The sequence below is a fragment of the Camellia sinensis genome, chromosome 1, assembly GCF_055761805.1.
Source record: "Camellia sinensis isolate YWXY chromosome 1, ASM5576180v1, whole genome shotgun sequence".
NCBI lineage: Eukaryota > Viridiplantae > Streptophyta > Magnoliopsida > Ericales > Theaceae > Camellia > Camellia sinensis.
The window spans coordinates 190,524,731-190,538,837 of NC_138961.1; the positions used below are offsets into that span (position 1 = coordinate 190,524,731).

At 36.1% G+C, this 14,107-nt stretch overlaps 1 protein-coding gene across 3 annotated transcripts; it reads right to left on the reverse strand.

Moving 5' to 3' along the window:
- Positions 1 to 372: 372 nt before the first annotated feature.
- LOC114265201 (phosphatidylinositol 4-phosphate 5-kinase 1) lies at positions 373 to 5,574 on the reverse strand. Of its 3 annotated transcripts, XM_028205975.2 has the most exons (9): positions 5,444 to 5,574; positions 4,008 to 5,339; positions 3,720 to 3,884; positions 3,386 to 3,551; positions 3,115 to 3,225; positions 2,818 to 3,011; positions 2,586 to 2,716; positions 2,396 to 2,486; positions 489 to 1,180 (listed from the first exon to the last, which is right to left on the reverse strand). In XM_028205975.2, the coding sequence occupies exons 2-9, from the start codon at positions 5,081 to 5,083 to the stop codon at positions 862 to 864; spliced, it is 2,253 nt and encodes a 750-aa protein (XP_028061776.2). In that variant the 5' UTR covers positions 5,084 to 5,339; positions 5,444 to 5,574; the 3' UTR covers positions 489 to 861. The 3 variants fall into 3 exon arrangements, with proteins under 3 accessions (XP_028061775.2, XP_082779704.1, XP_028061776.2); XM_028205974.2 differs by having other exon boundaries at positions 373 to 1,180; positions 3,720 to 5,339; positions 5,444 to 5,565; XM_082923578.1 differs by lacking the exon at positions 5,444 to 5,574 and having other exon boundaries at positions 373 to 1,180; positions 3,720 to 5,437.
- Between the last annotated feature and the right edge of the window lie 8,533 nt (positions 5,575 to 14,107).

Sequence of the window (14,107 nt, forward strand, 5' to 3'; positions counted from 1 at the left end):
CATTACTCACCCTTTTTTACCTATGGTTAAAAAAATAAAAAAATAAAAAACAATATTAAATTATTGATTTACTTTTTTTTTTTCTCCTTTACCGTACAGTCACTGCTTTGGTATGGTCCAAAAGAAGCAAAAAAAAGAGAGCTTAAATTCAATAATTACAGCCCCAACTTTCCAAACTTCAACAGAAGAAAGAAAGAGAGAGAATACAAGGAAACACCCTTCCACATCTCTCCTCTTGTGCTTTCTCTTCTTTTCATGCTTTCCATGCTGCCAAACAAAAAAATAAAGCTAAAGACCCAATTTGAATGCGCTAAAGAGCCCAGACCAAAAAACAACAAAACAATTCTGCAACACAGACACACACACACATACACAGAATTCAGATTCAGACTCTTGAGATGTTCTTTTCTTTCTTGCACAAGTAGGGACCATTTTCTTTTCAAATTTCTTTATCCCCAAAAAAAAAATAAAAAATAAAAAAAAATCCATCAAAAAAATTCTTTTCAGTTCATTACCCATCTTTCTCTTAACTGTACACATTATTCTTTTCCCTCCAAAGGGAAGCATTTCTATGTTTCCTATATTCAGCTGTTCATTCCCCCACAAAACAATATATTAGAAAAAAAAAATTAAAAAAATTACAGAAGTCGCACTCTCTCTCCATCATCATGGCTGATCTCAAAAATTCAGCCACAAAAAACCCCAATTCTTATGAAAAGCCAACAAGACGCTTGGCTGTGTAGTTGCTGGCTTTCATGGCCTCCCGGAGATTGACAATCCCACCATCCTGTTCTTTGGGGAATAACCCAAAATTTAATGGCAATCGATTCAGCTTGATGTTGTTCTACTTTTTTTCCCCCATTATTGATGGTCTTCGACGAAGATTCTGTTTATGAAATCTCTGAATCTTTTTGAATAGAGCTTTGGATCAACGGCCGAAATGGAGGTGGGGTCCACTTGCAAGGACTTGTATGCATGTTCTAGTTTTTTGGTGATATCATAATCTTGGAGGATGTCAATGATACCAAAGTACAGGACTACATCACAGATCTCACCACCGCCACCACCCGGTGAAGGGGTTGAACTGCTACTTCCACTGCCTGTGTAATGATCAAATTCCATCCTCGACACGCGGACAGCCCTTGCCGGCATATTTGCACCTAACCGGATAAATGGCTTCCTGAATATTAATGAAAAGATTTGGAATTTAGTACATGAATACACATACATTCATAACAAATTTGGAGTAATATCCAAATACCAATAATATGACCACACCTAACACCCTCAAAACATGACCACCTTTCCATCTAAAATATTGAATTTGAAATCAATCATAGGAATCACTAATCCCTATCCTGAATTAATGCATATATATATATATATATGTATATGTATATTATTTCTATAATTTTTGAGCAAATGACCGACCAAGAGTCAGCTAGCAAATTCAGAAATTTTAGCTTAGAATTCGAAAGATCAAATTTCATGTTGACCAAATGGAAAGAGCCCTCCACGATGTCAACAACAAACAAAACTCGTCTTTGATGGCTCAATCAACGATGGAAATTGAACCAAAGAAGTCATGAAACTAACTTTTGTTGATATATGGAAACAAGACGACCCCACTTGCCTTAGTTGTCTAAGAACCTATCGCAAGTTATGCCTTGATGACATGAGTCACTTCTATCATTCCCAACAAACAAGAACCATATTCAAACACAAAAATTATAGAAGACAGGACTCCACACATATTGTGCTTGATTTTTTGTAGATCATGAACAAATCACAAGACTCAATATATTTGGATTCGCCAATGGACAAACCTACCCATGAAATTATGGTGGTGCACATGTAGTAAATCTGAGTTGGATCCTCCACAACTTTCCCCCATAAAATCAAGCATATAAAATAAGAAAATCAAATAGTCAAGAATCCTTTAATTCCCCATATTTTTGGGACAGCTTGTGATGTCAATAATGGCTCAACCCTTAGGCCATGTTTGTTTGGGCGGACTGGATTAGTATTCCCATGACTAATAGTCCTAGGACTACCAATCCGTTGGATTATGTATCCTATCTTAACTAATAGTCAAGTTTAAAATAATTAATCCGTACTTCAATTGTTTAACCAAACATTGGATTAATAATTTTATTGGACTATTAGTCCAATCCCAAGCTCATGTCCACCCAAACAAACATGACCTTAGTGATAAATAATTCATGCGAAGATATCATAGAGGTGCATTATGATGTCAGTCCCCGTTAACCAGAACTTTTCTCTGGGGAACAAAAGGAAAAAAGAGACTGAAAGTCATTCTACAATATTGCTTGGTTTAGTTGGTCATAGCAGACATTTTTTCCGAATGAATTGGTTGAGAAAGAGAAACACATACCATCCATCTAGAATCCAATCCTTATCCTGCAGCTCTTCTTTAAAATCACATCCTCGATTTAACTTATCATCTTGATGTGTGTCATTTTTATCTGATAAAAGCAAGTAAGGTATGCTGAGTGATCTCTTACCAATTTCTACATAGTACTTCACTAAAACCATATAAGGATTTGGAAGACAAAATTAATTACCTGAATGCATATTGAAAGGTGACACATCCGTGCCATCACTGGAGTAGTCATCACGGAAGTGAATACCAATCAAAAGGCTGTAGTCCATGATTCCCTCTGCTTCCAAGAATTCGCAGTCTCTATCAATTTGTCTGAAAAGAAATACGGAATCAGAGTGGTTGTCATAGAGAGAGAAGGTTTCATCTAAACAATTTAGAAAGAAGGAAATTCACTTGCAATGCATCAAACTGACCTGATAAGCTCTTCAAACCAAGACCGTTGCAGGTGAAAGACGAAATTCAGATCTAAGTCTTTGAGTGTGGTAGTCTCATCAATTTCCCCTTCAGGTTTATCAATTGTGCGGCCATATGATGATCCCTTCAGGTCAAACCGTTTATGGATACGGTACTCCGAGTGGAGTAGATTGCTCATTACAACAAATCGGGTCTAGTTTCCATGCATGATAAATTAAAGATTGGCAATCAATCACTTGTTGAACATAAAAGTAGAGTCTAGAAACTACGTGGAGTATCAATCTCTCAAATCATACCTTTTGACCTCCCACCGGTTTAACACAATGCACGCCAAAGAACTTTGTCACCAAGAAGTTTTTGTGCTGATAAACATGTTGGTAGTAACTTGGAAGCATACGTATAAGCACCTGAACATGGATGACAAAACGAAGGTGACAATCTAATAAATCCAGATTCAAATGTTTTGTTAAATTAAGAATAGCCAATCTCAATCTCTATATTTGAGTGCTCTATCATCTCTCTATTTCAGATATTGGTTAAATGACATGTGGGGTATGGGCAACTAACCTTAACTTCAGATTTCTTCACAGTTTTGATCATAAATCGATCATCTTGTGTTAGGTAGAACAAACATCCACTCTTGCCAGGGGAAGACAGTTCCCTAAGGGCATCGCTTCCGCAAATAGCCAGCATGTAATCCGCAGGATCTATTGCAAACATTTCCCTAAGATGTCTAAATATCCAACAATGCAATTATCACAATGATGTTGATGAAATAATGAGAGTTCAATCTTCCAAAATTCAGCAATCCAAAAAATAAGTAAACCAAATCAATTTCAAATCAAAATCCGGGGAAAAAAACCTACAACATGCTCAGTTGAATTTCTTATAAAGTATATACCTAAACACCATGGGACAGTAGTCCTTCCATCTGAAGTCCACTGACTGGTGTGGCGGCGTGCATTTCGATCCTTCAGTTGGAAACCTAGTCCAGAACTTCTCCTTGGGATCAAAATCCGCTGGCTTAAGTGCCCGTGTAATGGACGCATGCTTCCCAACAGAGTATCTACAAATCAATAAGAATCTCACAAAACACAAAACCAACCAACAAAAACCCAATACCCAAATAACGTCAACAGATGCAACAGATGAAAAAGCAAAAGCAAAAGAATCCAATCCAATAATCAACCTGATACCCAGTTGGAGATTAAGCATCAATTCATAATTCTTATGTCCCTTGGATATCATCTGCCCTTGTTTCTTGACATCAGAGCCTTCATACCAACAAGGACTCTTCCTCAACTGCCCAGCAGGAGCTCCTCCACAAGGAGATTCACTCCCAACCCCAATCCCATCTCTATAAAACATTGAAGCCTCCACATTGTCTACAATATCACAAGTAATATCCCCAGCTTCACCATCAGATTCCCATATACAAATTCTGGGAAAATTGACATTCCTCTCAGCCAAACTACCCCTCCCACCGTCCACCGACGATCTCTTCCTGGACGGCGGCAACACGAAACACGGCTGCTCAGGCTGCCGATTATGCAAATTATCACCCCAAATCCCAGTATAAGAACTCCCATCTGGCCAAGCAAAAACCCCATTTCCTTTAGGAACACCATCTTCCCAATTCCCTTCATATCGATTCCCATTAGCCCAAATCAAAACCCCCTTACCCGAAATAACCCCATTCCTCCACTCCCCAATGTACTCATTCCCATTCCTCCAAACATACCTACCATCACCATCCTGCAAATTCGACCTCCATGAACCAACATAGACATCGCCATTAGCGTAGTGTTTCTCGCCGAAGCCGTGTTTGCGATCGGAGTACCAGGAGCCGATGTAGGAGTCGCCGTCGGAGCCGAAGAAGGTGCCGATGCCGTCCATTCGGCCGGCTTTGAAGTGGCCCTCGTAGGTGGCGCCGGAGGGCCAGGAGAAGCGCCCATGGCCGTTGGCTTTGCCTCGCTTCCACTCGCCTTCGTACATGCAACCGTCGGACCACAGGTACTTGCCCTTGCCGTGGGGGACTTTGCCCCAGAATGTGCCTCTGTAGAGATCCCCGTTGGGTAGGGCTTTCTCTACTTGGTTCACTCCGGTGGTGGTGGTGGTTGTTGGGGAGACTCGCCGTGATCGGGGGCGGCCAGCCGCCGTAGACGGTGGTGGTGGGATTAGTATAATGACTTCATCACTCTCTTCATCATCTAGCTGCTTCTTCTTGTTGTCTTCGATGATGGTTTCGTTTTCACTTTCTCGCATTTTGGATGATGGGTTTACTGCCGGAATGTCGACGGAGGCCGTACCGGCGGCTGCATTTCCGGCGACTCTCTCTCTTTCTCTCTCAGATCTTAGTTTTTATTTTATTTATTTTTAATTTTTTAGTTCTTTTTGAGATTTTGTTGTCTGGGATTTGTGTGAATTGAGGGTATATGCCTTTGTCTGTCTCTCTCTCTCTCTCTCTCTATCCAGCTCTGGACAACAAAGGAACTGTTGCTTTGAACATTGGTATGGAATCCTACAAACAAACAATGTTAGAGAGAGTGAAGGAAAAAAATAAAATAAAATAAAATTTGGGAAATAAAGTGAGAGAGAGAGAGAGAGAGAGATAGAGAGGCCGACCTTTCTCCGCAGGAAACGTTGTTGCTAGTTGTAGTTGATGTCGTTGTTGGTAGGATGTTATGTGTGGGAGTGATGTCTTCCAATACCCATAATAATTAATATTATAAATATTTTTAGGTTTTGTATTGTATGTCTAAATTACAGAATTTTGGTGTAGTTTAAATAATTTATAGAGTTTATCTTTTAAAAATGTCAACAAAAAATATATACTAATTATTTAATTAACCTTTTATATAAAAAAGACAATTAAGTCTTGTTTATCAACTTTCAATTTTAATTAAAAAGTTAAAAAATCACTATAAATTGTCACATCATTTATTTTATTTTTTACATATTTTTTTTGGTAAAAAATTAAAAAATTACTAAAATAACTTGTTTCTAAACGAGACCTTAGTTTGTTATCTTAATCTTTTTATTTTCTTCGTTACTTAAACCGTCTTTATTTTCCACCACCAACTTTAGCCAACATCATTTACTTAATCTACTCACTACTCCAGTCCTTTTCACCCAGAGAGAGAGAGAGAGAGAGAGAGAGAGAGAGAGAGAGAGAGAGAGAGAGAGAGAGAGAGAGAGAGAGAGAGAGAGAGAGAGGGAGAGGAACAAGAGAGAAGGAAAAAAAAGAGTGATTGCAATGAAGAAAAAGAAGAATGATGGGAGGCAACAGGATCTAAAGGGAAAGGTTTTATAACTAAGGTTTCTTAGAGGGTGTGTTTTGGAAAATAAAGAGTTGGGTAGTAGTGAGAATGGTTGTAGCTAAGGTTTTGCAAAATAGAGAAATTAGGGTTGTTGGAATGGATAAGGTGGAAAAGGAGCTGCCAAGGTTGTGGAATGGCGATGGATGGTATAGAGGCTTGGAATGAAGCTATCAGAGGTGGGAGTAGCGGAGGAATGAGGTTGCAATAGGAAGAGAAGCGTGGAGGTGAGGGTCCAAAAGAAAAGGTATAGTTGGGATTAATGATCCAAAAGAAGTTATGTAAGTGCTATAGAGCTCCATTTTGTTGATTTTAACTTGTCTTCACCATTCGCCACCAATAATTCGACATAAGTCCTCAATAATTCAATAAAGCCCTCAAACCTACCGTTGTTGTTAATCAATGCAATGAAGGACTCATTAAGGGTTAGGTTAGTAAATCTAATGTTGGTATCTTTCCATAATAATATAAGAAAAATATATAAAATAAATTAAATAGAAATGAAAAAATATATTTTTTTAATTATAATTAAAGAATGAAATATACAATAAACTATAGAATTAAAAAAAAAAATACAAGAATGAACTAAATTACACCATGGAACATATTACAATATGAATTCGAATGAGCATATAAAATAATATACGAGAAATTATTTAAATTTAAAATTTTGAAGAACAAAAGATAAAGATGCAAGCCGAAACCTGTGTGATACCACAGTTTCCTTAAAACAAATTCACTCCCTCCCGGTGGGTGCTGGAGGTACGTCGGTGTCTATCTTCCAAGATACAACAGTTGAAACCAGTTAATGCAAAAGCACCTTCTGAATAATTTCGGCGAACTTGATAATTGTTGCACTCTCTCTAATAAGAACTAAAGAATAGGCTAGCAAAAGAAGATAGGAAAATTTCTTTGGTGGTAAAAAACATCTCAAACTTTTTATCTCAAAATACCATCTCTATTTTTCATCAAAACCTCTCCCAAAATTAACCTACTAAGTTGGAGGAGAAAAATCTTTATTTATACTAGTAGGGGAGAGCCTTAGCCATGAAGGCTAACTTAATGGGGTTATCAAATGTTATCAACTCTAGCCATTAGGGCCAGAATTACAAAGGTTCAAAACTCCTAAACTATTATATAAATCATAAAATGTATATAATGCATAAGTTTTAAGAATTAAACTAGATAGGTTGCAAAATAGATATGGGTGTTGGGTTGCAACCCGATTCAAGTCCAATATCAAACACATGCACAAACTAAGCTCAATACAGCTCAGCCCAAAACTCAAGACTAAGTCCAAGTTCAAGTCTAAGATCAAACCCAACACATACACAAGTACAAGTTTAGGTCCAGTCCATACCAAAATTAAGTCTAAATCTAAACCCAACTTTATTGATGCTTACTTTATGAGTCAATTCTCATTTTTAACTCAATAGTTTCGACTCATTATTTTTTTATTGCAATCTTCTCACTTAAGAGAATACAAAATCACTCAAACCCACCTCAACCGGTGGTTAGGTCCCACTTTAATTTCAAATTAAAATTATCGAAAAACCACTATTTTCTAACCTCCGACTCACAAACTTTTACCCCCTCCCCATCTTAGCCACCACTGAATCAACCATCAACAACTTCCAAGATCCAAAGGGTGATTAGAGTGGTGATGAACGCAATCAAGGGTTTCATTATCGCCACTTCCATGGCTATTGCATTTGGACTATAAACTAACAACCCAAAGGCATATAACATGGGGTGTTTAACATTTTTTTATTTCACCTTTCTAATTATTCCCCTTTACATTTAAGAAAGTACATTCAAAGTAGTATGTAAGTAACTTTTATTTTGGGTTACCATTTTTTGCACTTTCGTTTTTCTCCCTTTTACACATTGAAAAACCATGTTGAGGTGTCCATGATTAAGGCCTGGTTTGACATATCTTAAAAAAGATAAAAAGTCAAAAGTTACTCAAAAAATTATAAAGTTATTATTATTCACAAAAAAAATATTAAAAATTTAATTTTACACATAATTAAATTTCAAACAACTCTGACATCTCACAGGCGGAGCTGACATTTTGGAAAAATTACACTTATTTAGGTGCACAAATAACGCGGTGCTATTCGATCCGAGGGGGCCCATCACGGGTCCCGTTTTAATAATCTGAACCGTTCAATATGTAGAACTCGTCGAGTACTATATGCTTGTAAAAAATCACGTTGATCGGATATCGGTAATTATATGATCCAATCAGTTAAAATTTATAAAATGGATTGTGTTGTAGTTAACGGTTGAAAAAAATTAATTCGATCAGATAGCTATCGATATCCGATCAACGTGATTTTTATAAGCATGTAGTACTCGACGAGTTCTATACATTAACGGTTTTGATTAGCAAAACAGGTCTCATGGTGGGCCCCCACGAGCCAAACAACACCTCCAACTCAATGCCCAAAAAGCAAGGAATCATATCCCAGCCTACACTCTGCACACGCTGTCCTGAATTCATCCCACCGTACTGCCTATTCCATCCCAATCTTTTATACACTAATTTATACAATTTTTTAATACACATTTTTTCATAAAAAGTCAAAAAATTATCCCAAACAATCATTTTTTTCTCAACATTTTAGTCCAAAAAGTCAAAAAGTAAACTTATTTAGGACACCCCAAACAACCCCTAAACATTTAATATCATTAATTTCAATAGTAGTTAAAACCTTATGTTATCACAGGTAGACAACCCAAGAAGGGGGTGAATTGGGTTATTAAAAATTTTACAATATTAAAATTAACACAATATTTAGAATTTTAACAAATTAAAAAAAAAAACAGAATAATAATTATCAATATAAAAGTAAGAGAGATAAAGAGAGAAAATCAAACACTGGGATTTATAGTGGTTCGACACGCCAGGCCTACGTCCACTCCCCAAGGAACCTCCTTGAGAATTTCCTTACTATCAATTGAATAAATACACCACCAAGCTTGTGGATTTGGTACAGGATTTACTCTTATCTATTGAGCCTCACTCAACAATAAATGTCTCGCCCTTATAAAATCTCTCACAAAAATAAGGAATAAGAATAAGTGGTACTTAAACCTTCTTTTACAATAATTCTCTCACAAATAGTAGATATGAAAGTGTAAGAACAAAGGCTAGACTTAGATCTAAAAATGAAAGAGCATAATACAATATACTCAGAATTTTGGAGCTCACATAAATTTTTCTCTTCAAGTTCTTGATTTTTCTCCACACACAACACTTCTATTTATATATAAAAATATACTCGTTGGACGCTCATTGTTGACGCCATGGCTTACATAAGCACGCTGCTGACGTCATGGCTTACATAAGCACGCTCCTTAATTTTAAATAGTCAATGCTGACGTTATGGCTTACATAAGCACGCTCATTGATTTTAAATAGTCAGCAAATATTAATAATTAAAAAGATAAAAGTATGACTAATTTTTTCTTTTCGTTTTTTATTTTTTCAAACATGGAGCCACCGTTTTTGTAAACAATTTAGTATAAAGTTCACAACTTTCAAATAAGCAAATGATTTGCTCCATCTTGTTTTATTATAATATATATATATATATATATATAAAACTCAATCTTTTTCTTCTTGTTTTATTATAATATAATATAATCAATGTAGTGTAAAAACTTTAATAGCGCACGTGATGTATTCTATTTATATTATATGCATTGTATATATAATGTTCTAATCAAATATTTGCATACAGAAAAATCTCTTTAAATAATATTTATGATGGATCTGAAAATATATGCCCTCTTTAAAATATTGTATATGTTGTAGAAATTTTAAACTAAATATATCCTACCACTATATTTGGATATATCATTTTTATCAAAAGAAGACAACTCATCAATAGCACATTTGTCAAGATAATACAACCAATCAATTAATTTTGTCAAAATAATATAATTAATCAATTTTAATTTTGTCAAAAAGTGAATAGTGATCAGCCTAAATTTCAAAAAGTGAATAATAGAGTTTTCAAAAATATTTTTATTTAAATAATATTTAACAAATATATATATTTAAAAAATATAATATTTTGTGTCAAATAATATGTATATTAAAAAAATTTAAATTTTTACAAATAATATTTTAAATATCATCAAAATTAAATAATATAATCAACATCTTACATTTACTTTCATTAGTATTTAGATGGAAGGTCAAAAGGTTGATTACCATTACATGTTTGAGAAGACACCCCAAAAATAAAGAATAATACTATATGCATCAATTAATATACTAAGAGCATCTCCAACGCTTAACTTCTTTTTTCATCAAATCTAATGAAAAAAATGACGATTTTTTCAATTTGATATGAGGCGCTCCAATGGTGAGCATCAAAGCAGAATTGGGGAAGTAGTCGACCGGTTTGGGCAAATTTTTTATTATTTATTTTTTTTTTACCTGTTTGAACCTTTTTTGACCGGTTTGAACCTAGTTATTTCAAAAGGAACCGGTTGACCGGTTGGTCAACCGGCCGGGCAACCGGTTGGTTGACCGGTGTACCACTTTCAACGGTCAGTAACAGTGATTTGGTAAAATCTGTGTCTTGGTCTCAGTTTGATGTTTTGTTTGCTGAATTCTCATTTTGATATGACTTTGGTGCAACGGTTGGAGCTTGAAAAAGTAGGTTTTTCATCAAAATTTGAATTTGATGCTGGGTTTGGTTCACCGTTGGAGATGGTCTAATTAGTGTGTTAATTAATAATATGACATAATTTAAGAGATTTTTAGTATTTATAATATGATTAATGAGTGGAGTCAATAATAATGTCATTACTAGTACTGATACACTAATTAACATACTAATTGACACATGTAACACCACCGCAAAATAAATATCTATATATAAAATCCAAGTTTTCAAAGCAAAATTTTTCACAATACAAAACATAAAAATAAAAGTAAAAATAAAAGCTAAAAATTTCGATAACAAAATCTCTCCAATCACAAACTTCACCCCCTCCCCCCCCCCCAAAAAAAAGAGCAACTTTGTCCATCCCTAATCTTTCTAACCACAACTTTGTCTATCCCTAATCTTTCTCTCTTTCATTTCTCATCAAGGAAAAGCTTCATTAATTGACCATGACAACTTCTTTTACGGAAAAATGCTTTAATTGTTTTTCTTTACTAAGGCCTCGTTTGGGAATAGACTAATTTAGTAACTTTTTGATTATTTAGCCAAAATATGAGTTAAAAAAAATTAATATGTTTGGAATGATTTTTTGACTTTTTACGAAAAGATGTGCAAAAAGTAGAGAAAAAAGAGAATTTTTGACTTTTTTGTATGAGTTGTTAACTTTTTGACCAATTTAGTAACTTTTTAACTTTTTGCCTAAAAAGAAGGGTTCCCAAACGAGGCCTAAACCTACTTTAGGTGCTTACAAAAATTATTTGGAATTTCATTTATGAAAAAAATATATGACTCAGATTCAACTTTTATATAATAATATAACAATAATTAAGGGATGATAATATTTTGATTTCTAAACACCAATCCAAAGTGAGAAGAGAGTTCTAGAAGCTTGAGGTGGGTGTCAAAGATGAGATACAATGTGTTTGGTAACGTTTACGTTTTCAGTTTATATTTACAAAAATTTTATAAACTGGTTTTTGTTTATTTTTTGTTTATTTTTAGAAAAACATAAACTACAAACGCGTTTGATAATTGATAAAATGTTTAAAATATAAAAAAGAGTGAGAAATGGCAAGTGGTGGCAAGTGGCAGCGGCGGCGGCGGCGGAAGACGGTAGTGGAAAGTGGTGACGGTGGGTGGTGGGTAACTGGTGGTGATGGGTGGTAGTGGGTGGTAGTGATGGTGGGTGGGTGAGTGGGTGGCGGTGGCGGGTGGTGGGTGGGTGGTGGCAGGTGAGTGGCAGATGGCAGGTGGTAGTGGTGGTGTGTAGGTGGCGGGTGGTGGTGGTGGGTGGGTGGGTAGCTGGTGTTGATGGGTGGTGACGGGTGGGTGGTGGTGGTGGTAGGTGGGTGGGTGACAGTGGCAGGCGGTGGTGGTGGCGGCGGTGGTGGTGGGTGGTGGGTAGCAGATGGCGGGTGGCGGTGGGTGGTAGTGGTGACGGGTAGGTGGCGGGTGGTGGTGGTGGCGGGTGAGTGGGTGACGGTGGCGGGTGGTGAGTGGTAGCGAGTGGGTGGTGGCGGCAGGTGGGTGGCGGGTGGTAGGTGGTAGCGAGTGGGTGGTGGTGGTGGGTGGATGACAGGTGGCTGGTGGTGGCAGGTGGATGGTGAGTGGTGGTGGCAAGTAGGTGGCGGGTGGTGGTAGCGGGCGGTGGATGATAGTGGTGGGTGGTGGTGGCGGGTGGTGGGTGGTGGTGGCAGCGGGTGGTGGTGGCAGGTGGGTGGTGAGTGGTGGTGGCAGGTGGTGGTGGGGGATGGTAGTGGCGAAAGACGATGGTGGAAAATGGTGGCGAGTGGTGGCTAGTGTTGGGTGGTAAAAAAAAAAAACTGAAAACTGAAAACGGAAACACATTTTTTGTGTTTTTATTTTTTGGCCGAATTTATAAACTGAGACCACTGATTTATAAATCAAAAATTTTACCAAACAAGTTTTTATTTGAATTTTTAAAATTTTTGTAAATATAAATAGAAAACTGAACACGTAAGTGTTACCAAACGATATCTAATAAAGAGTTTTTAACTTTTTTTCTTTTTTTCCATTCTAAAAAACAAAAAAACTTTTTTTATTTTTATTTTTATTTTTTATGTGATAGCCTGGAAGCCTCGATATATGGTATACCCAACCATAAATCAATCAATCAAAAACATCGAAGTACAATTGAGTTGCTGAAGGAAAAGAGAAATCTAGGCCATAAAATGACAGAGGAAGACAGTCAGCAGCAAATCTAGGTTAGAGTTGGAAGTTACAAGTAGTCAAGAAATGCTTACGAAAAGAATGGTGGTAGTTCAAATGGTGCTAAGACACACAAATAGACTATAAAAAGAAAAATACACACAAAAAGTCCCCAACAAAACAAGCAAGAAAATGTAGAGGTGGAGGCGATGAGAAAATGGAGAGAGGTGAAGTCGGCCAATGACAACAACAAATAAGTATATTTAGGTCACACCAGAAATCACCCTTCAAACCAGTCAGAAATTGTGAGTCATTAATAAATAATTTTAATAGTTAAAGGTTCTTACTTGTTAAAATTGATAGTTTCGGAATAAAATAAAACTAGAGTAGTAGTTTTAGGTTTTAAGTGAAAATTTTCATCGATGCCATAATCAAATTGGGACAAACTAAAATAAGTTCAAATTGGGACAAAGTAAATAAGTTCAATAATTTAAGATACAGATTATTAAAATTATAAAGTGACACAAATGTAAGAAATTGAAGGACAAAATGAAATTTTCTCAAATATAGTTTCCCACACATTGTTAATCCAATACCCTATCCTTGAAGAGGCTAAACAAGCATGGCCTTAGTTGCCAGCTCTCAAACCCTAAAAAATTTAGTTTGTGTTTAGAATTTGAATTTGTTGAGGACCAAAAAAAAAAAAAAAGAATGAAAAAAGCCGACATTCAAACGCAGCTTAACAGAGTTTTTCTACAACATTAACTGGAGTAATCATATGCCGTAGATTATTACAATGGGATGGTTGAAATGAAGCAACATTCCAAGACAAAACCCTCTAAATTATTAAAAATAAATAAAAATAAAAAATCAACCCACTAAAGAAATACTCTTTACTTAATTAAATGGATTCATCCACCTTGTCGTTTACACTCAAAGCAAATCATCTAAAAATATTGCGTTAAGGATTCAATCTATCTGAACCCTATGGACTCTGAATACACACCAAGAACCCCGAATGACCATTTCATTCTATCCTATTTCATTTTAGTGAATCAAACACCGCATTACAGGCAAATGCACACATATACGAGAGAGAGAGAGAGAGAGAGAGAGAG

Bases quoted from the DNA above. Each gene is read 5' to 3' on its own strand.
- LOC114265201 (XM_028205974.2), bottom strand. From the start codon at position 5,083: ATGCGAGAAAGTGAAAACGAAACCATCATCGAAGACAACAAGAAGAAG. The intron at 3,552-3,719 runs GTATATACTTTA...TTGGATATTTAG, and splicing joins TACTGTCCCATGGTGTTTAG to ACATCTTAGGGAAATGTTTG. The intron at 2,487-2,585 runs GTAATTAATTTT...TGCTTTTATCAG, and splicing joins ACCTTTCAATATGCATTCAG to ATAAAAATGACACACATCAA.